The 27,052-nt window shown below is 52.6% G+C and overlaps 2 protein-coding genes across 2 annotated transcripts; both read left to right on the plus strand.

Moving 5' to 3' along the window:
• GJB5 (gap junction protein beta 5) lies at positions 1-27,052 on the plus strand. The gene is made up of 4 exons (XM_054721072.1): positions 1-337; positions 23,811-23,973; positions 25,423-25,448; positions 25,980-27,052. The coding sequence occupies exon 4, from the start codon at positions 26,007-26,009 to the stop codon at positions 26,802-26,804; it is 798 nt and encodes a 265-aa protein (XP_054577047.1). The 5' UTR covers positions 1-337; positions 23,811-23,973; positions 25,423-25,448; positions 25,980-26,006; the 3' UTR covers positions 26,805-27,052.
• On the plus strand, positions 6,849-9,056 carry LOC103300161 (transcription factor E2-alpha-like). The gene is given in 4 exon segments (XM_054721071.1): positions 6,849-7,888; positions 7,891-7,973; positions 7,975-8,140; positions 8,143-9,056. Coding segments are annotated over 4 exon segments (1,953 nt in total). The 5' UTR covers positions 6,849-6,912; the 3' UTR covers positions 8,871-9,056.

The raw sequence follows: 27,052 nt of genomic DNA on the forward strand, positions 1-27,052 counted from the left end.
TTCTAGCCTGGAAGACATGAGAAAACAAGTGAACAGACAAAATGATTTCCAGCCCAAATGAGCGCCATGGAGGAAATTAACCAGGGGCCGAGGCGGGGAAGCAGGGGAGGGGGAGCCGACCATGCAGAGAAGAGGAGCAAGTGCATCTGGGCAGAGGGACGAGCAGGTGCAAGGACCCCAAGCAGTTTGGGGACCAGAGGAGCCCAGCCCGGCTGGCACGCCCTGAAGACAGCATGAGATGCTCGTCACTCGTTCCCTGCTTGTCATGAGCGTGAAAGAGGATGGTGCCTGTAAGACAGTGGGCCTGACACCCACGTGTGGGAGACACTTAATAGAGGTGAGTTCTCTTTCTCCCTGCGGGAGTCGGGGCTTGGGTCCCGAGAGGGGCTGCGTCCCAGGGACAGCACTCCTGGCCAGCTTCAGCCACAAAGCCCTGGTGGCTCCTGGGGGACCCTGAGCTCCAAGCCTGCTTGTCACCATCCAAGGGCACACTTTCTCCCTTTGTCTAATTATTTCTAATTGGAAGAAAAATTGTTTGGCAAATCAGCTGGCATCTCCTCAGCTCCGGTGTCCTAGCAACCCAGCTCTCGGTGTGACACCAGAGAGAAGGCGGTTTGCCACATCCGCACTGCAGGGAACGCCAGGGAAGGGCGGGCACCACCGCCGCACCCCTGGCCCGGCGTCTCCCCGTCACCGCCGTGCCCAGTCGGGTGCGCGCACACTCGTGTCCGCGCACACGCTCCGCGGAGCCCACGAGGGCGCAGCCCTGCCTGAAACGTATCCGCAGTCTTTCTGGAAAGCAGAAGGTGGCTCAGAAATAGATTTCTAATTTTCCAGCCACCTGCTCGGCTGAAAAATATTCTGGAGTTTATAATTACTTTTCAGGCACTTAACTAGAGTCTAGTTTCTAGGGCAACTTGATGCATCCCTTAATGTGCTTATGGATAAATCGCGCCTCCCAGCTCAGCCAGGGTAACGGGAAAGTGCCCCAGCCAGGCCCAGGGAGGGCACTGCCCGCCAGGGTCAGGCTCCTTAAGAACAGCCACACTGACCTGAGGGGGTGAGGAAAGAGAAAAGGAGATTAGTTGGGTACAGCGCCTGGCCGGCTCGGGGAAGTCCTCTGGGAATATTTAGCTGTGGCGGTAACAGTCCTAATGAAAACAGATGGCCTGGCCTCCACCTTCCCGGAGCATGTAGCTCAAGGGCCAGGCCTCAGAGGCAGAAACACCCTCCATCACCTGCGAGTTTGGTGGCCCGACCAGGGTTCAAATCCCCACGGGGCCATTTCCTGGCTGTGTGAGAATGGCGAGCTATCCACCATCTCTGTGCCCGAGTCCCCGCGGCTGGAAAGTGAGGATAATGATGGTACCCACCTCAGAGCTGTGATGGTGCTTAGAGGAGTTAATTCATGCAAGGCCCTTAGCATGGCACCTGGCTCATAGCGAGCACCGAGTGAATATTCTCTTTACGGTTGCCGTCAAAAAAAATCACAGAACAGCCTCTCCGGGGCCAAGAAAGTCCTGTGTGGGCTACACGAGACAGACGGCTTCAGGGAGCTCGCAGACTAGAGCAGAGGACTCCCAGGAGAGAAAAAAATCTACACTTATTGTAACTTCTATTTGGATTTTATCTCATCCCCTCTAATTTATGTTTTATGCATGTCTTACAGCGTGTATATTTTGTGAATAAATATATATTGAGGGGCCTCATTCAAGAAAGTTTTAAAGGCAGGGAACGTGATTCAGAAGAAAGTGAAACGAATTCTTTCCAATGGGAAGGGCCCTGGGGGTTATTTAGCCAACCCCCTCCCATGTTTCACCCGTGGGACACTGAGGGCTACAAAGAAAGTCACACCGGAAACAACGTGCCGACGTCCAAAAGGCTGGGGCCACAGAACTCAACTGGAGACAAGCGGCCCAGGGGCAGTGCAATCAGGAAGGCTTCCTGGAAGAGGGTACAGGAACCGCCCTTCGAGTGGAAGAGCAAGGTCCCATCCCAGCCAACCCATAGCAGAGCAGAGGAGCCATTGTTTATAAAGCCACTCACACTGGGCTCCCCGAGGGTCATGACCTGGGCCAACACTCCCACAGGGACAATTTAAATATCAAAAGTTTCACAGCTGGCAACTTACCTAAATCTGCTTACTCTGACTTCCCCCCTCCTCCGGGTCCTCCCCTCAGTCTCCCCTTCTCTGCATTTCCTTGTCTGCCTATCTTTGGGGGCAGCCATTCCCTTTCCTGAGGTATCTGCTCATTCCCCAACCTGGGTGAGGCGCCAGGGAGGGGTCCCCTCCTTAAATCTGTGTATCGGGGTCCTTGTCCCTACTCCATTCTGCCTCCATGTGTCTGGGTCTCTTGGCCTCCTCAGTACTTCTGCCTCAGAGCATGTCCGTGGGCTGTCTGTCACTTCTCCGGGCCTATTTCTTTTTTCTTTTTTAATTTTTATTGAATGCATTGGGGTGACATTGGTTAATAAAATTATATAGGTTTCAGGTGTACGATTCCATAATACAGTGGTTCTCAACCTTTCTAATGCTGCGACCCTTTAATACAGTTCCTCATGTTGTGGTGACCCCCAACCATAAAATTATTTTCATTGCTACTTCATAACTGTAATTTTGCTGTTATGAATCATAATGTAAATATCTGTGTTTTCTGATGGTCTTAGGCGACCCTGCTAGCAGTTCTCAACCTGTGGGTCGCGAAAGGTTAGAAAACACAGATATTTACATTACGATTCATAACAGTAGCAAAATTACAGTTATGAAGTAGCAACGAAAATAACTTTATGGTTGGGGGTCACCACAACATGAGGAACTGTATTAAAGGGTCGCGGCATTAAAAACGTATAATACGTCATCTGGATGTTGTATAATATTGTATAGTATAATACAATGTATTGTATAATATTGTATAGTATAATACATCATCTGAACATTGTATTGTGTGTTCATCACCCCAAGTCAAGTCTCTTTCTGTCACCATATATCCCGCCTATACCCTCTTTTCCTCCCCACCCTCTTTCCCTCTGGTAATCACCATACTGCTGTCTGTGTCTATGAGTTTTGCTTAATCCCTTTACCTTTTTTACCCAGCCCCACAACCCACCTCCCCTCTGACAGAAACCAGTCTCTCTCTCTCTCTCTCTTTCAGCACCTGGGTTTCTGTGTCTCAGATTCTGTCTGTTTGCCTGACTTCTCTCTGAGCCTCTGTAAGTCAGCAATTATCAAAGTGTAGCCCCGGGGCCAGTACCCTTACTTTGGGAATTTGGCAGAAACGCACATTCTTGACCCCACCCCAACAGAGACTCCTCCTCCGCCAAATGCCACTCAGGCTCCTCTGAGCTCTTTTTCAACTGGGCCTTCATTTCCATGTTCATCTCGCATTGCCCAATTTTAGCAAGAATCCTACTAAGTCAGTTCGGCCAGAATGCCCACCCTCCACATCTGACCAACCCCGATATCTGATCGGTGCCTCGTCCTCCACCATCCCCAGGTGATGTCCGATCGCCCTGGCCTGCCTTCAGCAAGAATCCCACTCGGTCGGTTTAGCCAGAACGCGTGCCCCCTCCCCTTACCTCTGATGCTTCCTCTCAGTGGCTTTCCCTCCACGGACACCTACCCTGCTCCTTGCCTGTAAGTTCCCACTTGGCCTCGCTGTGTTCAGAGTTGAGCCCAATCTCTTTCCCTCCCTGCAAAATCCCATCACAGTGGTCCCTATACCTATCGCGATAGCTCCCCACCTTGAATGAAGTCATCTTTTCAGTGCTTTAACGGGCATCATTGAGTTTTATTTTGTTTTGTTTTGTTTTGTTTTGTTTTGTTTTGTTTTGTTTTGTTTTTTAAATGCCCCAGATAGACTGAATCCAGAACTCTGGAAGTAGGGCCCAGCATTCTGTGTTTCCATAAGCCCCTCCAGGTGGCCAGGAGCTTCCACAGTCAAGTTCAAGCATTAAGCCACAATCTCTCTTTCTGGCTTTCTTGGGAGGCCAGGCTGGGAGGGGGCCCTTGCTCTAGGCCTTGTGTCATTCTCCCTGTAGGTCCGTCTACCTGTCACACCCGAGACCGCTGGGCAGGAGGCAGCTGCATCCCCACCAGAGCACTTTACTGACCGCCCCTGGTCCCCAGCAGCTCTGAGCAAACACAGAGGGGACAGCTAAGAAAAGGAGAGCTGCCTAATTAGAAGCGCAGAGCAGCTTGTTGACTGACCACAAAGCCGGGGAAGTCCGCTGTGGATTAATTGGGAAACATTCCCTGCCTCCTCTGCTGGAGACATCACGAGGCTACGGTCGGATCACCTGTTTAGGGCTCGCCCCTCTGGCTGCACAGAGAAGCACATGGTGCTTTTAAAGCATCCTACACGCTGGGAACTCCTCCCCGAGATTCTGATTCAATTGACCTGGGCCAAAGCCCGGGCATCAGTGTTTTTTAAACACTACCCCGGTGATTCTAATGTGCAGAGAGCTAAGTCCTAATTTAACCCTCAGAACCCCCTTAAAGATGGAGATCAGGATGCCCCCTTTTACAGGGGGAGAAACTGAGGCTCAGAGTGGACAGGGGCTTGACCAAAGTCACATAACTAAAAGTGGCATAGCCAGGATTCGAGCCCAGAGCTGTGGTCTGAGTTCTTTATTCCACTCCTTGATCTGTATTTCCACGTAACATTGGCATTCTCCATGACTCACTCACTCCTGGTCTCCTAGACTAGCTATAGGTTGCCCACTCCAGCCAACCCAATGGCACCCCTCCCACCCCATCCCAGTTCTCTGCAATTCTGAAGGCCCCAGCCCGGGCAGCCAGCTCTGCACCTCCGAAAAACAGCTGACCTGTTACAGGACTCCTCCTAGTAAGTGAACTCTCTGCCTCGAGCCACTTGCAAGATTTCTATCTCCCCACCAAGGAGATTTCCCTCCGGATGACCCCCAGGGTGCCTCCCTATATCCCTACCCCTCCTAACACTCCCCTCCAGGCCCTGCCCGGAATCTGGCGGCAGATTCCACGTTATGTAAGGCCAGTGTTTGCTTTCTGGAGTCCAGACAGACGCAGGCTCACCGTGAGAATCGCTCTGTGCTCTGCAGCCACAACACCCACAGCAGCACAATCGCCTGACAATAGCTTCTCAGACTCCACCACGGCAGTACCCAATCCACAGGAGCGACTCCTGACCTGCAGGGGCTGGGACCACAGGCCTCTCTTAAGCTCAAAATGTCTCTGAAGCCTCATATGTTCTCTTTAAAAGCCAGGTGGACTTCGCATTCTACTCCATAATGTGTCAGGGTTTGTTTCAATAAAAATATAATGCCTATTGATTGGATTTTGACAAGAAAGATGTATGACTTTTATCATGGAAAATATTTAATTAATAAGTAAATGAGGCTTCTAATTCCTTACCATCAGGCAAATGTGATGACCTGGGGAGATGATGGGTTTACTCTGCGACTTTATGAATTCTCAACACACCAAAGATGTCCTCGGGGGGCGGGGGGGGGCATCCATAGTGCATTCATTCCTCCCTTCTTTCATTCACTCTTTCAACTATTATTTTGGAGTGCCTACAGTGTCCCAGGCAGGGGGCTAGGGTCTGGGGACATAATGATAAGTAAAAGACAATTTCCCCTCCCTCCAGGGAACTTCCAGTCTTCTCAGGGATTAAGATGTTAACACACACACATACACACACATAAATAAAAGTATAATAACTTGTAATAAATGCACTGCAGGGAAAACAAAGGATGCACTGAGCAAGAATAATTGGGAAACTAAAATTGTTTCCAATGAAGTGACATTTAAACTGAGACATAAAAGATGAATAGGAGTCGGCCAGGTAAAAGGGAGCAGCAGGAGAATGTTCCAGATGTAGGAAATAGCCCGTGTGAAGAGAAAAAGGAAACAGACCCCAAACCTTTCCAGAGGCTCAGAGAGGAACCCTCCATCCTCTACACAAGAGCGTGCAGGCTGGAAGCAGGAGCCAGCCCCTCCCTGGGCCCCGGGAGGCAGCCAGGTGCTCTGCCACACCCAGTGCGACTGCCACCTCCCGGCACACGGCCACCTGTGATCACCCAGCCAGGCTCCACTCAGCACCGGCTCTGAAGGAGAACCTGGAGCCGGGTGGGGTGAGGGCTGGTGGGACCCCTGGATTCAGCCCTGGGTAGGAAAGCTGAGGACTGTGGTCAACTCTAGATCAGGGCCAAGCCCAAATGAATCTTCTCCCCACGTCTTCCCTGACGTCTGGCAACAGCACCTTTGGGGCGTGTGGGCAGGGAGAAGAATAGATACCACAATGGCAGCTGTCCTTGGGAGTCCGGTCTGGTCAGAGATTCCGCCTGGTGCCCAGGTCAACACCTCACCTGTGCTTCAGTGGGTCCCAGGCCTTTGGTCCTGATATGCAGCCCTGACACCCTTCCTGGCAAGCCAGTCCATGTGCGACTGGAGGCTGCCCCCTCCGTGTCCTGAGCCCTCTGCCACCACAGCCGTTGCAGTTGGGAGCTCATTCTGGGGTCTGGCACCACGCCCACCACGCTGTTCCCAGGAAGCCTCCCACCATCTGCCTAGAGGCCTGGCTGATTCCTCGCAGACCCTGGTCTTCGCCCACCTGGACCACTGCCACTGTTCCCATCGTCCGTCCTCCTGCGGCCAGAGTGACCTTTCTAAAACTACAGATCTGATGCTGTGGCTTCCCTGCTTCAAACACTTCAGTAAACTTCCCATTGCTCTTAGGTCAAGTCCAAGTTCCCTTATGAAAGTCAGACAGGTTCTGCACCACCGCCACCCCAAGCACCGCCCTCTGATCTGCCAGAAAGAAAACTCATAGGGCGCCGCTTCCCGTGAGCTGCGGGCCGGTCCGCGCTGAGCAGGGCCATCTCTAGGACTGAGGTACCCACCTTGGCCCCTGAGCCCACCATTGCAGCTGGAGAATGAACCAGCCGCAGAGGATGGCACCCGTGGGCACAGACAAAGAGCTCAGTGACCTCCTGGACTGCAGCATGATGTTTCCCCTGCCAGTGGCCAGTGGGAAAGGCCGGCCCACCTCCCTGGCTGGTGCCCAGTTTGGAGGCTCAGGTCTGGAGGACCGGCCCAGCTCGGGCTCTTGGGGCACTGGCGACCAGAACAGCTGCTCCTTCGACCCCAGCCGGACCTACAGCGAAAGCGCCCACTTCAGTGAGTCCCATGGCAGCCTCTCTTCATCTACATTCCTGGGAGCGGGACTTGGAGGCCAGGGTGGCGAGCGGAGCGCATGTACTGCCTTCGGGAGAGATGCAAGTGTTGGGAGCTTGACTCAGGCTGGCTTCCTGCCCAGGGAGCTGGCCCTCAGCAGCCCCGGGCCACTGTCCCCCTCAGGCGTCAAGAGTGGATCCCAATATTCCTCTTCCTACCCCAGCCATGCGCGGCAGAGAGCTGCGGACAGCAGCCTTGATACGCAGCCCAAGAAAACCCGGAAGGTGCCGCCAGGTCTTCCATCCTCAGTGTACCCACCCAGCTCAGGTGATGACTACGGCAGGGATCCCACCCCCTACCCATCTGCCAAGACCCCCAGCAGCACCTACCCAGCACCCTTCTACATGGCAGATGGCAGCCTGCACCCCTCGGCTGAGCTCTGGAGCCCCCCAGGGCAGGCGGGCTTCGGGCCCATGCTGGGTGGGAGCTCATCTCCCCCGCCCCTCCCACCAGGCTGCGGCAGCCCCGTGGGCGGTGGTAGTGGCGGTGGGTTTGGCGTCCTGCATCAGCACGAGCGCACGGGCTCCCACCTGCACAGTGCGGAGGTGAATGGTGGGCTCCCAGCTGTGTCCACTTTCTCAGCCCCCACGGCCACCTATGGCAGCGTTGCCAGCCACACGCCCCCTGTCCGTGGGGCCGAAGGTCTCATGGGCTCCCGAGGGACCACAGCTGGCAGTTTGGGGACGCCCTTGGGAAGGCGCTGGCCTCGATCTACTCTCGGGATCACTCAAGCAATAACTTTTCGTCTAGCCCTTCGACCCCCTGTGGGTTCCCCACAGGGCCTGGCAGGGACGTCGCAGTGGCCCCGAGCAGGAGCCCCCGGTGCCTTATCTCCCAGCTATGATGGGGGTCTCCAGAGCCTGCAGAACAAGATGGAAGATCACCTGGATGAGGCCGTCCACGTGCTCCGTAGCCATGCCGTGGGCACCTCGTGCATGGGTTACTGCCCAGCCATGGAACACTGGCCTCAGGCTTTGCCGGCCCTATCATGCCACTGGGTGGGCGGCACACCAGCTTGGTTGGAGGCAGCCATTCCGAGGATGGCCTCTCGGGCAGTGGCAGCCTCATGCACAACCATGTGGCCCTCCCCAACCAGCCCAGCGCCCTCCCCGACCTCTCTCGGCAACCTGACTCCTACAGTGGACTTGGTCACAGGGGCACCGCCTCAGGTACCAGTGGGATCAAGCGGGAGGAGAAGGAGGATGAGAAGAATGTGTCGGTGGCCAACAACTCAGAGGAGGAGAAGAAGGAGCTGAAGGCCCCCAGGATCCGGACCAGCCCGGAGGAGGACAAGGACGACCTTCTCCCCCCAGAGCAGAAGGCTGAGCGGGAGAAGGAGCGCCGGGTGGCCAATAACGCACCAGAGCGGCTGCGTGTCCGAGACATCAGTGAGGCCTTTAAGGAGCTGGGGCGCATGTGCCAGCTGCACCTCAACAGTGAGAAGCCCCAGACCAAACTGCTCATCCTGCACCAGGCCGTGTCGGTCATCCTGAATCTGGGGCAGCAGGTGCCAGACCGTAACCTCAACCCCAAAGCAGCGTGCTTGAAGCGACGAGAAGAGGAGAAGGTGTCAGGCGTGGTTGGAGACCCCCAGATGGTGCTTTCAGCAGCCCACCCGGGCCTGAGTGAGGCCCACAACCCTGCTGGGCGTATGTGAAAGGTACGCCACCGTGGGGTAAGTGACCTGACCTCAGTCTAACCTGGAATGGTCACACAGCGTGTCGGGTCCTTCCTCAACGTGGGCCAGCCAGTCCACACCTCACATACACCTGTGGTCAGCATTGAGCCAGCACCAGCCTAAGGAGGCTTCAAGTGATGGGGGCCCTAGAGGCTGACAGTGGGGTCCAGGAGCCTCCTGGGGACCCTGCTGTCCCCACCCCCAGGCCTCAGCTACCCCCACATGCTGGGACTTGCCTGATGGATCCTGAAATTGCATCTCAGCCTTGCTACACAAGCCCTGGCTGGAAGGAGCTTTCTTTTTTTCTTTTTTGTGGGGTTTTTTTTTGTTTGTTTTTTTTTTTTTGGTAAAAACTGGAACACAAACAAGAAATATACACTTCATCAGAAAAAAAATGCCTTAAGTATAAAACATGGAAAAGTTAAAACATATCACTTGTTGGAGAGACGCTGTGAAAAACTGGCTTGTTCTTCAGAAGCCACCAGCAAATTGTGCCTATGCCTGATTTTTTTTTTTTTAAGGAAAATAAAAACACTAGTTATGAGATTTTTTTTAATGTAGAAGAAAATTAGCAAGGAGGTTGCCTTTGTTTTTTTGTTTGTTTGTTTGTTTTTGTTGTTTTTGCATATGTTTTGTAAGCAACAAATGTTTTGTATAAAAAGAAAAAAGAAAACTCATAGACACCCTAAACCTTTAGCCTGAGCGCCCCTCCACCCAACCCAGCTGAGGAATGCTTCTCTGGGCTGATGGCTGGCTGACGGCGGGGCTGGGGAGCTGGGGCTACAGCCAAGCCTGGGCCTCTGCTGCCTCCCAGAGGCTGAATGGAGCAGCACAGGCAGGTGAGCTGGTTTTGCAGCAGCCCAGTGGGGGAGCCCATCTCTCCAGGACTCATCAATGGTGAGCAAGGTCCAGTCAAATGTGGGGTCTGAGGAAAGGGCCTCAGTCCTCGGTGACATTGTCAGGATCCAGCCCAATGAGTCCTAAACACCCTTCTATGCACCTGTCATAATACTTTGTCATCTACCTGTTCCTACGCCTGGCTCCCCTGCTAGACCCGACAATCTGAGTCTCCTGGCCACGAAGTAATCCCATGCTCTCTTGACAGACAGCCTCATCCCCTTTCCACTCTCCCCTCTTCTCCCCAAGCCCCTGGGTTTTGGGGAACCATCCCAAGACAACCCCCTCCAGGAGAGCTTCAGCCTCTCCATGTACACCCCCTCCACCACCTGCTTGAAGTGGTTCCTGCTTCTCCCACCATCACCACCACATTTGTTCACTCATTCATTCATTCATTCATTCACCAAATACTTACTGAGAGACTGGTAGGTGCCTGGCTGTATGCTAGACCCTGGGGTAGTAGCAGTGAACAGACAGACAAGATCCCAGTCTCAGGGAGCTTACCTTCTAGCTGAGCAGATAAATGAACACGGTAGTTTCAGGTGGCGCTACACTGAGTGATGCGTTAGCACTAGGGGGATGGCAGTGGGGAGAGAAATTGGTGGTCAGGGATGGCCTCTCTGAAGCCATGTGTGATAGTTTTTAAATATATCCGCAAATTCTTTTAAAATATGTCCACTGCCTTCAAAAAGTAGAATTTAATTTCCCTCCCCATAAGCCCCTTAGGGCAGGCTGTATTTAGTGACTCACTTCTAACAAAAATAATATGGCAGAAGTAATGGAATGAGACTGCGTGTGACTTCCAAGATAGGACATAAAAGGCACTGTGGATTCCTCCTGACTCTCCATCTCTCTTATGGATTATTCACTCTAGGGGAAGCCAGCTGCCATGTCATGAGGATGCTCAAGCAGCCCTGAGGAGATGTCCATGTGACTGGGAGCTGAGGCCTCCTGCCAACAGCCATGGGAATACCCCATCTTGGGGGTGGGTCCTCCGGTCTCAGGAAAGCCTTCCTGTGACAGTGGCCTGTGCGACATCCTGACTGCAGCCACATGAGAGAACCTGAGCCGAAACTACCGGGCTAAGCCACTCAGGACCAATTCATCCACTACACACAATTGGCACACTGCCCAGGGCCCACAATACTTTTAGGACCCCCAAAAATGTTTCAATTTCTGTTAAAATTTGGAAAAAGAATTTTTAGGTCAAATAAGAAAACTTTAATATAAAATATTAATATATCCATTAATATATCAGCACAACCATAAAATATACTTTGTAATATTCTTTTAAGAAGGAAGGGGCCAACACAGGCAAGAGTGCGTAGGTCCCATGAAAGCCACAATGTGGTCGTGAAGCTACTCTGGACCTCCTGACCCACAGAGTCTTTGAGCTAATAAATATTTGTTATTTTAAGCTACTACATAGTGGGGTTATTTGTTACACAACAAGACAGCACTAATATCTGGCCCTGACCCTAACCCTAACCCTAATGGCCTTGTGGAGATTTGAAGACAGAAAACTGCAGACAGGAAAGAATAAATGCAAAGGCCTTTAGATAAAAGTAATCTTGGCATGTTCAAAATGAACCGAAAAAAAAGTTACTTAACCTCTTTAGGCCTCAGTTTTTTCACCTGTGAAATGGGGGTGCCTCAGTTTTTTCATCTGTGAAATGGGGGTGATGATCATCACACCTCCTCATTGCATTGTTGCTGGGCTTAAACGTGCTTACTGTGCATTCTGTGCCAGAATAGAGATGTTGCAGGTCTAGCTCTGCCCTCAAGGGCTCACGGCCTAGGGGAGAACAGGTGTGAAAATAAAACAATTACCCTTCCACAAGATCTAGATAGAGGAAGGAATGCTTGCTGGTAGGGCAGAGGGCAAGCCCTCGGTTTCAGTGGGGGAGGGGTCCCAGTCTGAGCTGAATCCTTGAAGGACAAGGAGAGCTTGGTCCCTCTTCCCCCTTCACCTTCTCCAGAAGTCAGTGCTCTTCCCTGGGTACCGGTCCAGGGTTTACTGCAGTCCATTTCCCACTGACTTCTCAGTGAAGACAAAGGCGGAACCACTGAGTGAGTTAAGATTATGTGCTAAGGAGGCAGACAGGGGCCAAATGCCAGCTTCACGGCTGTGTGACTTTGAGCAGGTGACTTAACCTCTCTGGGCTTTAGTTTCCTTTGACTTTCTCTTCATCTCTCTCCATCTGTTTCAGACCTTGCCTCTCAGACTCTTTCTGTCAGACAATGTCTTCCTGTCTCTCATTCATCTTGCCTCAGCCTCCCTTAATCATGGCTCTCCTTAGAGTCCCAAACCCCTTGGAGTCCCATTAATTTTGAGAGGCTGCCTTTATGGATTGCCTCCTGGCCCAGTCCTGGGACTGAGAGAGCTGTGTAATTATCCACGTGGAGCCTAGGGGAAGCGATAACCAGTTCTCCCTCCCTCCTTCCCTTCCTGCCTCAGTCTCATTCATTTTGCTCAAACATCCCCGGGGAAGCCCAGTGGGGGAGGGAGGAGCATCCTCATTACCTTGTAGAAGGTCAGAGAGAGTGAGTGGGAGGCATCTCGCCAGCCTCCAGCCAATACTGAGGCCCTGATTCCGCCCTCCACACACACACACACACACACACACACACACACACACACACACACACACACACACACACGGCTTGGGTCCTTTTGTCTGTCCTGGACATCACAGCTTCATCTTGACCATTATCTCCAGCCTGGAGCTCTCACCTGTGCTCCAACCTTGTTCAGCCAACTCTCCTGGGACATCTCCCCATGTAAATCCCACATGCACAAAACCAATACGCTAAATCTGGACACACACTCCCCTCTACCAGACCTGCTTCCCCCATTCCTACCCTCCTCTCCTCCCTCTACCCCAATCCTGATCTCCGGCCACCTAGGCTCTGACATCATTCCTGCCTCTCCCTTGGCTAATCAGCCACAACCATTCCTTTCTCTGTTTACCTCAGCCCACCAGGCCCAGCTTCCATGTCCTAAAAGTTACCCAGGAGTGGACCCCTTCTCCTGGACAGCCTGTGGTCCCCTCAAACTGGCAATGTCCCAGTCTGACTGTATTATCTTCCCCTCAAATCTATCTGCCTCTATCCGTGGCAGCCCCCACTTCCATCACTGATAAAACCTCTCACCCTAGCCCAGTGGTCGGCAAACTGCGGCTCGCGAGCCACATGCGACTCACAAGCAGCGGTTTGCTGCTCTATTGACTAATGAGTTTGCCGACCACTGACCTAGACTCTCGATTCCAATAATTACAGGCTGTTGTTGTTCCTTGTGATTAAGCCCCTATCCAGTGGTCAGCAAACTCATTAGTAACAGAGCGGCAAACTCATTAGGGCAGTAGTTTGCCGACCACTGCCCTAGCTGGTTTGGCTCAGTGGATAGAGCATCGGCCTGAGGACAGAAGGGTCCTGGGTTCAATTCCTGTCAAGGGCACATGCCCAGGTTGCAGGCTCAATCCCCAGTGGGGGGTGGGGGGGGGGGGCGCGTATGGGAGGCAGCCAATCAATGATTCTCTCTCATCATTGATTTTCTATCTCTCTCTCCCTCTCCCTTTCTCTCTAAGATCAATAAAAATATATTTTTTAAAATAATAATTAAAAACCTCTCCACCTACTCCTACTCCTACACATGCAGTCAAACAGTCCCCATGCTGTGACAAGAGAATGGACTTTGGGGTCAGAAAGAACTGAGCTACAACCCCAGCTCCATTAGTCCCTAACTGTGTGACCTGGAGCAAATCACTTCACCCCTGACCCTCAGTTTTATCATTTGTAAAATGGGGCTAAGGACACCCACCTTGCAAGGCTGTTGGGAAGGTTGTCTGAGAATGTCCAGGATTACAATCTCAAATGACTAAGGACCAGGCTGGTAGCATGCATGAGTGAAGGGACCTGGTGGGGTCTGTAGCAAACTGAAGAGTGGATGCCCCATCAAAAGGGGGCAGCTGATGGTCACTCCAGCTATTGATGCCACAGGGAATATGGGTCCTGAGTTGCCAGCCCCCATCCATGTTTTTCGAGCACAGCCCCCATCCATGTTTTCATGTGGATTCTCCAGATTTGTACATGTTGGCAATTAATTGAAATGTTTCTTTAGCATCATGAAGGCCAAACAAAACATTTGCCTCCAGGTCCCCAGTTTATACTCTGATGTATGCGAGGAGTTGGGCTAGTTCATGCTCATAACAGAGTCAATAAACTTTCATTCCTTTCTCTGCCCTTCTTATTGATTCGCTCAAAAGAAAAAGTGTCTCCAAGCCATTCCTCCCATTTCACTCCCATCATCATCATCATCTTCATGCCGTTCTTCCTGGACACCTACCATCAGGCCCTGTTATTGACCCAACATCCAAAGGAGGGAAGTGGGGTCCAGAAGGTGAAGGTCAGTCAACAAATACTTATTAAACACCTATTGTGCACCAGGCTCTGTTAAACAGCAAACCTGTTAGAAGGTTACAAAGTATTGGTTGCAAGTGACAGAAACCTAAATGAAACAGGCTCAGGCAAAGGGACAGTATAGTGGCGCATCTGCATGTGGGAAGGAAAACAGTGTCGCTGGGCTCCAAAGCTGAATGGAGCTGCTTACACAGATGCCTTCTAAGCACTCACTTGCTCCTCTCCTGTTTCTGCTTCCTTCCTGTCCCAGAAGCATTTGTCTACACAGCAGAACATTTCCAAACAGCAGGCCACGAACCGGTCCAGAGCCTCACTTCACACTGAATTTATCACCAGATGGATACTCTCTGTCCCATGTTCAAAAGTCTCAGGGAAGCCCAGACAGTGGGGTTCAGTGGTTGAGCGTTGACCTATGAACCAGGAGGTCACGGTTTGATTCCCAGTCAGGGCACATGCCCAAGTTGCAAGGCTCAATCCCCAGTAGGGGGCATGTAGGAGGCAACCAATCAATGATTCTCTCTCATCATTGATGTTTCTAGCTCTTCCTCCCTCCCCTTTCCTCTCTGAAATCAATAAATTGTTTAAGTGCAAAAAGAAAAAAAAATCCAAGGGAAGGATCCTTAGTAGGTCAGGGTGGGTTATGTTGACACAGTGGGCCAATCCACTGAGCAAAGAAGTATAACTAGTTAGATCAATTTGGGACCAACCCCACCTTGGGTCAATTAACAGTCAACAGGAGAGCAAGCTCTGTGAGATGTGACTGGCTAGAATAAGGATGGGAGAATTCCACAGGAAATGAGATTGCTGTCTGTTTAAGCAAGAGTTGTCTCAGTTTGGGCTCTTTCAAAAGCCAAGTGTGAAGGGAGGTGGAGGGAAGTAGAAGAGGGTAAAGGGTGGATAAATAGTGTGGAAGGAAGCTTGACTTGGACACACAATAAAGTATACAGATGATGTTTATCTATAGATGGTGTATTACAGATTTGTACACCTGAAACCTATATAATTTTATTAACCAATGTCACTCCAATCTTACCTTATAATAGACAAATATGCAAATTGACCGCACCTTCGCTACACCCAAGCCACGCCCACCAACCAAGCCACGCCCATCAACCACGCCCACCAGGAAACCGTTGCAGGGAAGCTGGGGTGTGGCGGAGCCCAAGGCCGGGGAAAGCTGCCCTAGGCTTTCCCCGGCCTTGGGCGCCAGCGCGGTGCCTGCTCCGATCGCAGGAGTGGGCCGACCTGGGGGGTCGGCTGGCTCCTGCGGTCGCTGGGACGCTGGGACGCTGGGGTGCTGCGGCGGAGCCCAAGGCCGGGGAAAGCCGCCCTAGGCTTTCCCAGCCTTGATCGGGTAGCAGAGACGCTGGGTGCAGCCGAGCCCAAGGCCACTGCCCAGGGCCAAGCCGGGACCCTGAAAGAAGGCAGAAGGCGGTGGCCACAGCCAAGGCCTGGGTCCCTGGTGCCGGCAGAAAACTGGTGCAGGCAGCCAGGTGAATGAAGGTCTATTGCACGAATCTTCGTGCAAACGGGCTACTAGTCAATTCAATAAATAAGTAAATAATAAAAGCCCAGTGTGAGACATGGATCTGCATGCAAGTTGTCTATTTGGAAGGTAGCCCTGGGAAATTGCAGCACGGGGATGGGAAGTGAGGCAGGGAAGGGAAGGAAGTTGATAAAGGGTGTGTGATGGAGTGAGTAACCTCCACAGGCAACTGAGCTTCATCCTGCTGGGGACAGACCCCTGGGGGAAAAGTAGGACATGGGCCTCACAGTTATCTCAACAGAAGGGTGAGGAGGCTGGTGGATTTATCCCCTAACTTCTGTCAGTCATTGGTGGAGGGCTGTTCCCATTGGGGCATCAATTCACTTTTCTGTCTTCTGAGTAGAATGAATGGAAACCACCTGGCCCTATAACTGAAACCCAAGTTTTGCTGCCTGCAGCCACAAAAACCAAACTCATGAGACAGATGCTGGTGAAAAAGGAAAGTGATTTATTCAAGTGCCAGCCACCTGAAAAGGTGGGGCACTCTCATCACAAAGCCCATCTCTACATCTCAGCTCAGGCAGAGGTTTTTATAAGGAGGGAGAGGCAAAGCAGAACAAAGAAATCAAGAGGAGGAGGTTGAAAACTTCTCTACATGCAAACCAGCACCATCTATTTCAATAAGGACCTAGAAACTGGTCAAGTGATGGTCTGGTGTGGTCATCCTGGTCTTTGTCATCCTGGTTCTACATCATCCTGGTTTTACATTTGAAGGTCAGCAAATCTCTCGGAACTGGGATGACTGAAGGTTGGAGTCTGTATCTTCTGAAGTTAGTTCCTAAGATTCTTATACAAATACTAGAGGCCCAGTGTATGAAAATTCATGCACCAGAGGGGGGTGGTCCCTCAGCCTGGCCTGCCCCCTCTCACAGTCTGGGAGCCCTCAGGGGTGGGAGGCAACCCGGCGATCAGGGAAAAGAAATGCCCCCATCACACCTATGCTGCTGCCACTGCTGGCAGCACAAGCCTCTGGTTACCTGAGCCTCGGGTGGCCCTGGGCAGCTGGGCAGCCGCCATCCAAGGCTTGCCTGCACCTCAGGCTGGCCCTGGGCATCTGGGGGGTTGAGGGGACTGGGGGACTCTGGAGGCAGGCACGCAGAGTTGCTGGACCTGCCTGGGGGCAGGCCAAGCCGTGCTGCGCCTGCCACCCCAGCGGGGCTGAGGGAACTGGGAGCCGCCATCTTGTGGCTGTGGGCACCACCATCTTTGAGGGCATGGCAGTCAATTAGCATATTCCCTCCTTATTGACTGTGGGCACTGCCATCTTTGTGAGGGTGTGATGGTCAATTAGCATATTCCCTTCTTATTAGGTAGGATGCTGTTTATCTACAAGTTATGTATTAGTCAGAGTCAGCATTTGCAGAAACAATGTCAAATGAATGGAGGGATAGGTTACAGTTCCCACTGTTACAGCCCCACAGGCCAACTTACCTTGTTCCCCGGGACCAAAAAGTTTTCTCTCTTTTGGGAACAGTAGTCTTGATGATTAACTGGTGGGATACCAGGCCAAAGTGCTTACACTGCCCTTAGCCTGCCATATTCAGAGGGAGCATCAGGGGTAAGAGTGTTGGTCTCCAGAGAGAGTCCAACCCCCATGTCCCACACCCATTAGCAGGGAGAACAGGCAGGAAGCAAGGAGGCCAGGACCTTCTCCTGAAGTGGGGGCTGAGGGAAGAGTCAGCCGGAGCCAGAACATGTTGAAGATGATGACAAGTCAGAAATGCCTGGGCTGGAAATTGGGGGGACATAGAGAGCACAGGGGCTGTCCAGCGGTTCCTTTCCTTTCGTCTAAGCATGCTTAGATGAGCGGAAGAAGTGAAGTCTTCTTCAGCTCTGATCCCTCTGCCCACTGCCCTGCCTTCCTCCCTCCCTGGCAAGGTGCAATCTGCACTTTCTCTGCTCACTGCCCTCTAGCTTCTGTCCCCACCACTCCGCTGAATTACTCTGGCAAAAGTCACCAGGAACCTCAACTGGCCTCACTGCAGGTGAGTTTCCTTGGGGGGCTCTTTCATGACATTCTCCCCTTACCTGCCCGCCCTGGTTTCTTTATCCCTGGCTGTTCTTTCTCCTCCGAAGGCAACTCTTTCTTGCCTGCTTACTAAAATGTCAATGCTCTGCCGGGACCCTTTTCTCAATCAGCGCACTCTCCCAAAGCTGCCTGGTCCACTCCAATGACTCTCACCACCCCCTTTGAAGCTGAGGGCTCCAGCCATTCCTGCCAACACTGGCTGTGGACAGTCCATGTGGCTGTCCTCCACACCCTCACTCAGCACATAAGACACTGACCTCACCAACTCCCAAACATCTGGGAGGAACCTGCGCATCACCTTACCCCCTCCCCTCAAAAACCAGCTTTTCCACCCCAGCCGGCTTGGCTCAGTGGGTAGAGCATCTGCCTGTGGACTGAAGGGTCCCAGGTTCGATTCCAAACAAGGTCTCGATCCCCAGTGGGGGGTGAACAGGAGGCAGCCACTCAGTGGTTCTCTCTCATCACTGATATTTCTCTCTCTCTCTCTCTCTCTCCCTTCCTCTCTGAAATCAATAAAAATATATTTTAAAAACAAACAAACATCTTTTCCTCCTGTATTCCTTACTTCTAACAATACACCCACCACCTGCCAAATCACCAATATAGCAAACTAGTAACCATCCTGGGCCTTCGTCCTACCTCCCCCCTACAACCAGGCAGACCCCAAACACCACCAGTTGTAATTACCCACTTTCCCAAATCCAGCTCTCTGGCTCATCTCCTGCCCAAATCATTGCAGTAACTTTTTTCATCGTCTCGCATGCCTCTTCTCTCAAACAGAGGGAGCTTTCTAAACATACAGTGGCCCTCATTCAGGACTTCCATATTTATGCGTTTGTATACTCACTAAGATGTATTTGTTTAACCCTACATCAATACTCACGGTGCTTTCGCAGTCATTCATGGGCACGCACAGAGCAGTGAAAAATCTGAGGCTCCCGGCATGCACGTTCCCAGCTAAGACTGAACAAGGCAACACTCTGACCTCTTGTCTGAGCTCTCATACTGTAAACAAATGTTCTAGTTGAGATCAATTTTTTGCCACTTTTTCACATTTTTTGTGCTTTCAGAAAGTGGTTTTGCTGTTTGGCCCCCAAGCATCGTGCCGCAGTGCTATCCAGCGGTTCTAAGTGCAGGAAGCCTGTGATATGCCTCAGGGGGGGAGATACGTGAGTGAGGTGAGCTTTGTTCAGACTCCAGTTAAGAGTGCTGTTGGCCGTTGAGTTCAGGGTCAATGATTCAACAATATATGTGAGATAAGGTGTCTTGAAATAGAAACACATATAAAACAAAGTTATATGTTGTTCGGGTTGATGAAAATATTGCAACCAGAGGCTCACCAGAACTTAACCCTGTATTTCCCCCACCGGCAAACTTCAGTGTTCCCTAAGTGAGTGTTCGTGGTGACTTCACACAGCATAACTACCGCGAATAATGAGAATCGACTGCACCAATCCAACGGTTCCCCCCCCCCCCCCCCCCCCCCCCCCGGCCTCCTCTGCACAGAGATAAATCCAAGTTCCTTAGCAGAGTGTTCCAAGTTTTTCATGGTCAAGAAGGTCCCTGCTGATCTTCCAGACACCTTGCCTTTTGGTGCCCTCATTGCTCCCCAACTGGCCCACACGCAAAAGCTCTTTGATTGTCTGTCTTTCCCAGAGGTCCTCTGCACACGTGTGCCCGCTGCCTCAAAGGCCTCTCCCCCTGGGCTCCTCCGGGTGATCTACACATCCTTCAAGATCCAACTTCAAAGTCACTTGTCTGGCTCCCCGCTAGCAGAACTTGACACTCCCTTCTCTGTCATATATTTCTTAGAGCACCTCTCACAGTGTTGTAGCTGACCCATTCCTATGTCTCCTGTCTCCTGTACTTGGCAACAGTGTGCTGGGAAGATGGGAAGGGGGATAGATGTGTGTGACTCTCTTTGTAGGGTGTGTGCATTTCATACGTCATTCATTCGATAAACATACATGGAGACCTAACTTGCTACCAGGCACCATTCTAGGCTCCAGGGTACAGCGGTGAACGAAACAAAGCACTAGCCCTGGTCGGGTGGCCCAGTTGTTAGAGCATCATCTCAATATGCCAAGGTTGTGAGTTCAATCCCTCGTTAGGACATAAGCAAGAGGCAACCAATGAATGCATAAATAAATGGAACAACAAATCAATGTTTCTCTTTTCCCTTCCTCCCTTTCTCTAAAAAAAAAAAAAAAGAAAGAAATGTAAAACAAAAACAAAGAACCCTGTCCCATGTGTGTGCAACACCGAGCCTGATAAGTGTGGCCTGTGTCTAACAGTGTGCACACGTGGGACTGCGTTGTGCTGGCTGGGGACCTGCAGTGTTTGTGGCTCTTAGACACACTGTCCATTGAATGCTGGCCCCGTGTGACCTGCTGATAAAGGGCATCTTAGAGTTAATTAGGCCAACAGGCCATGTCTATGCACTAATGAGAAACACTCCCAGGCGCTCCCTGCCTGCCCTCCCCATCTCTCCAACAGTCACTGCCTGGCCCGGGTTTTGCCTTTTTAACCCAAAGACAACATCCATCCACATGAGATTTTCTCTGGTGAGGACATCTGTCTCCCCCTCCCTGCTCTGCCTCCCTGCGTCTCAGAGAGAAAGGGCATAGGAATAGGGTAAGGGGGAGAAAGTTATTTTCTTGTGAATGCCTACCCCATGTCAGGTGTGTGTGGACAGCTTACTTACCTCAGGGACAGTCGCAGGAAGGGCTTCCTCTGTGCCAGGCACTGTGCCATCACTGACCTCTGCCGTCTGGGGTGATAAGAACACCAACCCATCAAGCTTGCCCTGCATCACACTTGGCGTCTTCTCAGGACACCCCTCACGGCACATGCCTCAGTGCACAGCAGAGAAGCAGGGAGATTGCCCAGATCTAAAAGTAGCAGAGGTGAGATTCAGATCCAGCAGTATGAGACCCCAGATGCAGGGATGTGGGGCCAGATGCAGAGATGTAGAGCCAGATGCAGGGGTGTGGGGCCAGATGCAGGGGTGTGGGGTCAGATGCAGGGATGTAGGGCCAGATGCAGGGGTGTGGGGCCAGATGCAAGGGTTCCCTGCCTTAAGGCAGGTCCCTTCAAATGGGAGGCACCTTCTCTGGGCAGCACAAGTACAGTCCAGCCTCTTCCCACTGGAGCTCACCCTCAAGGCCTTTCTTACGTCATCAGTGTATCTCTGGGCCTGTCCCAGGCTGGGAAGCCCTGCCCAGCCTCTCTGATCCCCTCTCTATCTGTGTAGCCCAGCACCAATCACAGCACCTGGCACACAGCAGTGTCTCAGCAATGATTCTTGAATTTAAAACAAAGGTCAGCGGACTTCTGTCCGGAGAAAGCTGTGCCCCACCCCCAGCTCTTGCCCTGATGCCAGACAATTCAGTTCTGCCCCCTCTGGTGCCTTTCAAGCTGCTGCCCCAGCGCAGGAGCTCAGAGGGAGTGAGGAGCTCAGAGGGAGTGAGTCCGAGGGCCTGACTACAGCCGCACCAGGACCACTATGAGGTGGTGTCCACCAACGCACAGGAGGCCACACATGTTCGCAGCGGTTATGAACCGCCCTACGCAGGCCCAGGGAGTGCAGGAGGATCCTGCTAGAGCCCAGCCCCCTGTGGGCCATGAGCATGCATGAGGGTCCTCAATCGGCTTGCTCAGGTGGTCGCCCTGTTGGTTCTGAGATTCAGCCCATGGACCCTGCGCATAGAACAACCGACCTCTTTTTCTTCTTGACCCCATCCTCTCCCCAAGACCCGCCCAACTTTTGCCTCTTCCTCTTCATTAGCCATTCCAAGCTCGGATCATCCCCTCCCACTCCCTACCCTCACTCTCAACATCGGAAGAACCTATCATCCCAGGCACCAATGTTAACTCAAAATCCTTGTATCTACCGCCAGATACACCAGAAATCCGTTATAGACACATATGGGTATGTTTCCCCCAAATACGTCAGGACACAGAGAGCACAACTCATGTGGCGTCACATTCCCAGGTGCTGGAGACAGGAGCCAGGTCCCTCCTCAGGCAGCTCCAGGCTTGGTGGGGAAACAGGAGAAAACACTTGACAAGGCCATTATCAGTCCTTTAACAGTATGAGCGCAGAGAGTGGGGAAGGTAGGCGAGAAGCCAGGTTGTGCCACTCAAAGGAATTAAAGGGGGCATTTAATGGGGCTGGTGGGAGCAGGGGTCAGATCATGATGCCCCTCCAGGTTAGGAAGCTTACGGGGTAAGGGGATGAGGGGGAGATGTGAGTTTTTTGGAAGGACGTTTCATAATAAATATATAGCCTGTTTTGTTAACATACCTAACCCAAAACACTGTACATTTAGCCTCATCCTTCCCACTACCAGCTTACTGGGTCCCCTGTTCCTTCAGTGCTCCCAAAACACCTGTTTCCCATGTCCCCGTGCTTGGGGAGGGGGCAGGTGAGGTCTGTCAGGGACCTCCAGCCCTGGGACGGTGCCTCCATCAGGAAGTGCACTCTGCTCCCCAGACGCTTGGCCCATAGCTGCAGCTGTCACCCTCTTAGGCTTTGTGTCTCCTCCTTCCTCTGGGGGAGATGACAGTGTTCACTTCTGGGGCCTGACCCACCTTTGTCTCAGCCCAGAAGGCCACACACGTGCCTCCCTGGAGGTGGTCCAACAGTCTCCCCATTTGATCTCCTTCCAGTCTCCTCCCCCCACCTGTCCCAGCCACCACAGATTTGCTAACATCCCTGCCCAGTAGCCAGAGGAGCCTGAGAAGTCCCCTGTAGATAGGGGCTCCGGTGAGCCTGCTGCAGAGACTAATAAAAGTGTGCTTGGCTCTTTAAAAAAATAAATAAATAGCAAGGGTTGCTGGAAAGGCCAATGTGTGTGGTGTTAGAAGAAGCAGCTCCCTGGGGGGAATATAGGGGAGAAGAACAGTCATCGTGGAGGGTTTGGGGAGGGGCTTGGTGTGAGTGTTTTGGGGAGGGGGGAGGCAGTGTATGCAGGAGAGAGTAGCTCTCTGTGCAACTCGTCATGCACTCAGCGTTGGGGTGCAAAGACTAAACTGGGTTCGGCAGCAACAGGATGGGGAGACTATTCCATGACCTCTTTGCAGTCAGTAAGAAGCTGTGCAGCTGGTACTAGACTTATTAGCTGGTAATCAAAGATCAAGTTGGCGAGTTCCTGGGGTCCAGGGGCCAGTCCACTTTTTGCTCACAACAAGCCCCCGAAAAGTCTATTGGTGTGGATTGATGTGTTCATTCAACAGAAGGGTCCTACCTGGAACAAAGCTCAGTTAAGAGCAGCTATTCCAATACAAACTGACGATGACGTGGAAGCTCAGGGCCATGGAAGCCCAGAGATGGGGCCCTACGCCACCTGGAGGGGCACAATCAAGGAAGGCTTCTTGGAGGAGTAGGCTAGGTGAGAGAATGCCCAGTTTGGCTCAGTGGATAGAGCATTGGCCTGCAGACTGAAGGGTTCCAAATTGGATTCCAGTCAAGGGCACATGTCTGAGTTGCAGGGTCGATCCCCAGTAGGGGGCATGCAGGAGGCAGCCAATCAATGATTCATATCATTGATGCTTCTATCTCTCTCTCCCTCTCCCTTCCTCTCTGAAATCAATAAAAATATATTTATTTTAAGACAAGAAAGAAAGAAAGGTGAGAGAAGGACATTCAAGTGGGGGCAATTGGTGGAGCAAAGGCATTTAGGCTGGAGACAGATCTGGGAGTCACAGCATTTCCAAAGGTAACTGAAGCTGTGAGAATAGAAGGCCATGGAGAAGCAATCAGAGAAAGAGGAGAGTCTGGAGACCAAGAATTAACAGAGGGGACTTTTCAGAAATGTCTAGGTTCCACCCACACAAGGCCAGGGATGGGAGGACAAGCAGGGGGTCAGAGTGGACCTGTGGTTCTCTCCTGAGAGGATGCCAGGATTCAGGGCTCAGCACCCTGGGAGGAGTGAATATCTAAGTTTCCTGGGCCACTTCAGAGGCAGCCTGGGAAGGGTGGAGCCCAGCCAATCGCCCTGCTAAGTGCAGCTCCTCCCCTTCCTAGGCCAGCGACACACCCAAGCTGCAGCACTCTCTCAGGTTCCATCCCAGGAATGGGCTTCCCCAAACACCTTCTCTGGTTCTGACATGAGTTCCGGCTGCCTGCTGAGTCCACTGCTGGCTGTCAGGAGCCAGTACCCGGAGAGCCCTGAGGAGTAGCCACTCAGGTAAGATCATCTGTATCCAAATGTACCTTGTCCCTTGGTACACCTGGCGGACAGAAACTTCTCTGGTGGAGAGCTGAGGAAGGTGACCTGGACATATCCGCCACCCTGGGTCCTGATGGTGGAGAAATAAAGGGCTCCTCCCTGCTCTGCTCTGGGATTTTCCCAACTGAGCAGAGGTGGGAGGCAGGGACTTAGTGGAGAGGAGCTCACAGGGAAATCGGGAGCTGGGCAAGTGGAGCAGCGCTGCCTGGGCCTGCATGGCCCTACCCTGCCCCACCCCACGTGGGCTGGGCCTAGAGCCCCTGGGGATTCAGGGCTGGAGCCTTCTGGTTATTCCCTGAGAAGCTGCCAGAAGTTCCACCCCCTTAGCAGGACTGAGCAAAGCCCAGCTGATGATTCACAGCAGGGGCCCCCACTTCCCAGTGAAGGGTGGTAGAGACAGAACAGTGGAGAAAGAGGGTAGAGAGCAGACACCCCAGCCTCCCTCAGCCAGGACCTACCTGGTAGAGGAGGGAGTGGGCACAGACCAGACACCCAGGCAGCTTTCCAGGAAAGGGGCCTAGCCCCAGAGTGTGGGTTCTGGAGCCAGCCTGCCTGAGTTCCAATCCCAGCTCTGCCGCTTACCATCTGTATAACTGTGAGCAGATTAATTAACCTCTCTGTGCTCCACTTTCCTCATCCAGAAATTGGGAATAAAAATTATCATACCCTTTCCTACAATTGCTGCTGCATTGATCCATGCAAAGGGCTCAGAATAGAGCCTGGCGCTGCATAAACACCGAACAGGTATTGGCTCTCACCATTACCCTGCTTGACTGCTGCAGGTCCTGGGGGTCAGACATCCTGGTGACCTTCAGCCGGGACCAGCAGTCAGCAGGGCATCAGGAGCCCCTTAGAGAGAGAGGCTGTGCGGACAAGCTCCCTAGGTCCTGGGGAGCGGCAGGGTGGGACTAGTGCCTGGGCCTCTCCCCGCAAGAACCAGCCAGAAGAATTCCAAGAGGGAAAGTGGGTGCCCCTCACTCTGAACAGCAGTCCCATTCCTTAAATGGAGGTAAATCTGATTCCTGTGTCTAGCACCCCAAACTTGACAGCAGGAGTAACGACAGCAGCATTTCCCATTTTGGTGTCTTGACGAGGCTATTCCATACGATGATGAAAATGGATTCTGTGGTCAAAGGAGTCTGGACAATACTGTATATTCTGTCCCCCTGTGGGAGAGTCACACTGTGAGTCCATTAGCCTGGTCACGGAAAGGGGCCTGTTTCACTTTGCCGAACGCAACGAACCCCTTCCTTTCTTGAACACAGGTTCCTTTTCTCTCACTACTCCAACAGCCAGCCTAGGGGATAGGGTTCCATGGAACACCAGTTTGGTAAACACTGCATTACCCGGCTACTGGAGAAAGCTTATTGTATAAAGAGAGCCATTGACCCCTATCTTATCTTTCAGCTGGATTGCCATTGGCCTTGCTTCAGGTGAGTTGCACCTGAGCAGGATACGTTCTGGATAATTTAACTGAGTGTTAGGGTGGGAGTTTGTGGGCAAGTTTCCAGCCCTCCTCTCCAACCTAGTCCTCCAAGTCAAATAAAAGGCAAAGGAGAGAAGTCCTCCCAAGGCTCACTCCCGGGGGAGGAGGGCCAGGGCTGGAACAGAGGGAGGAGGCCAAATGCCCCGCCTACTTAAGCCTTCGCTCTGCAGGATTGCAAGACCAGAGCCACAGGCCCTGAGAGGGTTGAGGGGCTCCCAGGACTCGCCTTCACCCACTTTTATGGATAAGAGTTGGGTTCTTAACTAGTTATGCTCAAATCCCAGCTCTGCACCTAATAGTTGTGTGACCTTGTATCACCCCTCTAAACCTCAGTTTCCTCCATCTGTAAAATGGGTTCAAGGACAGAACCTAGCTCCCCTGGGGCTGTGAGGATTAGGTACGATGACGTATTTCTCTCAAGTGTTCCCAGTGACTACTTGATAAATGTGGGCGACTCTTTATCATCATTCCCCTGCAGCAGCAGCAGCCGACGCCTGGATCCACCATGAACTGGGGGATCTTCGAGGGGCTCCTAAGTGGGGTCAACAAGTACTCCACAGCCTTCGGGCGCATCTGGCTGTCTCTGGTCTTCATCTTCCGAGTGATGGTGTACGTGGTGACCGCCGAGCGTGTGTGGAGTGACGACCACAAGGATTTCGACTGCAACACCCGCCAGCCGGGCTGCTCCAACGTCTGCTACGACGAGTTCTTCCCCGTGTCCCACGTGCGCCTCTGGGCCCTGCAGCTCATCCTGGTCACGTGCCCCTCGCTGCTGGTGGTCATGCACGTGGCCTACCGGGAGGCGCGGGAGAAGAAGCACCGAGAGGCAGTGGGGGAGGACGGCGGGCGCCTCTACCCGAACCCCGGCAAGAAGCGGGGTGGGCTCTGGTGGACGTATGTCTTCAGCCTGGTGTTCAAGGCCGGCATAGACATCATCTTCCTCTACGTGTTCTACTCGTTCTACCCCAAATACACCCTCCCTCCTGTGGTCAAGTGCCACGCGGCTCCGTGTCCCAACATCGTGGACTGCTTCATCTCCAAGCCCTCGGAGAAGAACATCTTCACCCTCTTCATGGTCGTCACGGCCGCCGTGTGCATTCTGCTCAACCTCGTGGAGCTGGCTTACCTGGTGAGCAAGAGGTGCCGCGAGTGCCTGGCCGCCAGCAAAGCCAGGGCCGCCGGCGCCTCTCCCTGCAAACAGGAGGACCTCCTCTCAGGGGACCTCATCTTCCTGGGCTCAGACACTCACCCTCCTCTCTTACCAGACCTCGCTCGAGACTATGTGAAGAAAACCATCCTGTGAGGGGCTGCCTGCCCTGGGCTGGCCGGGTGGGCCCAGCATCTGTCACGGGTGCAGCCTTAGCGGTGGGAAGCTCCTGCCACCTGCCCAGCTGTGTGGCCTTGGGCACTTCCGTTTCCTTTTGTGTAAAATGGAGATGGTGACGCCACCTCATTGGGTTGCTGCTATGAGGAAGAGTTTAATTAGAGAACAGATGTGCAAGCCACTTTCATGTGTGGGACCCACGGCCAGGGCTTAATAAAAGTCCACTC

This window comes from Eptesicus fuscus, chromosome 9 (assembly GCF_027574615.1).
Source record: "Eptesicus fuscus isolate TK198812 chromosome 9, DD_ASM_mEF_20220401, whole genome shotgun sequence".
In the NCBI taxonomy this organism is placed as follows: domain Eukaryota; kingdom Metazoa; phylum Chordata; class Mammalia; order Chiroptera; family Vespertilionidae; genus Eptesicus; species Eptesicus fuscus.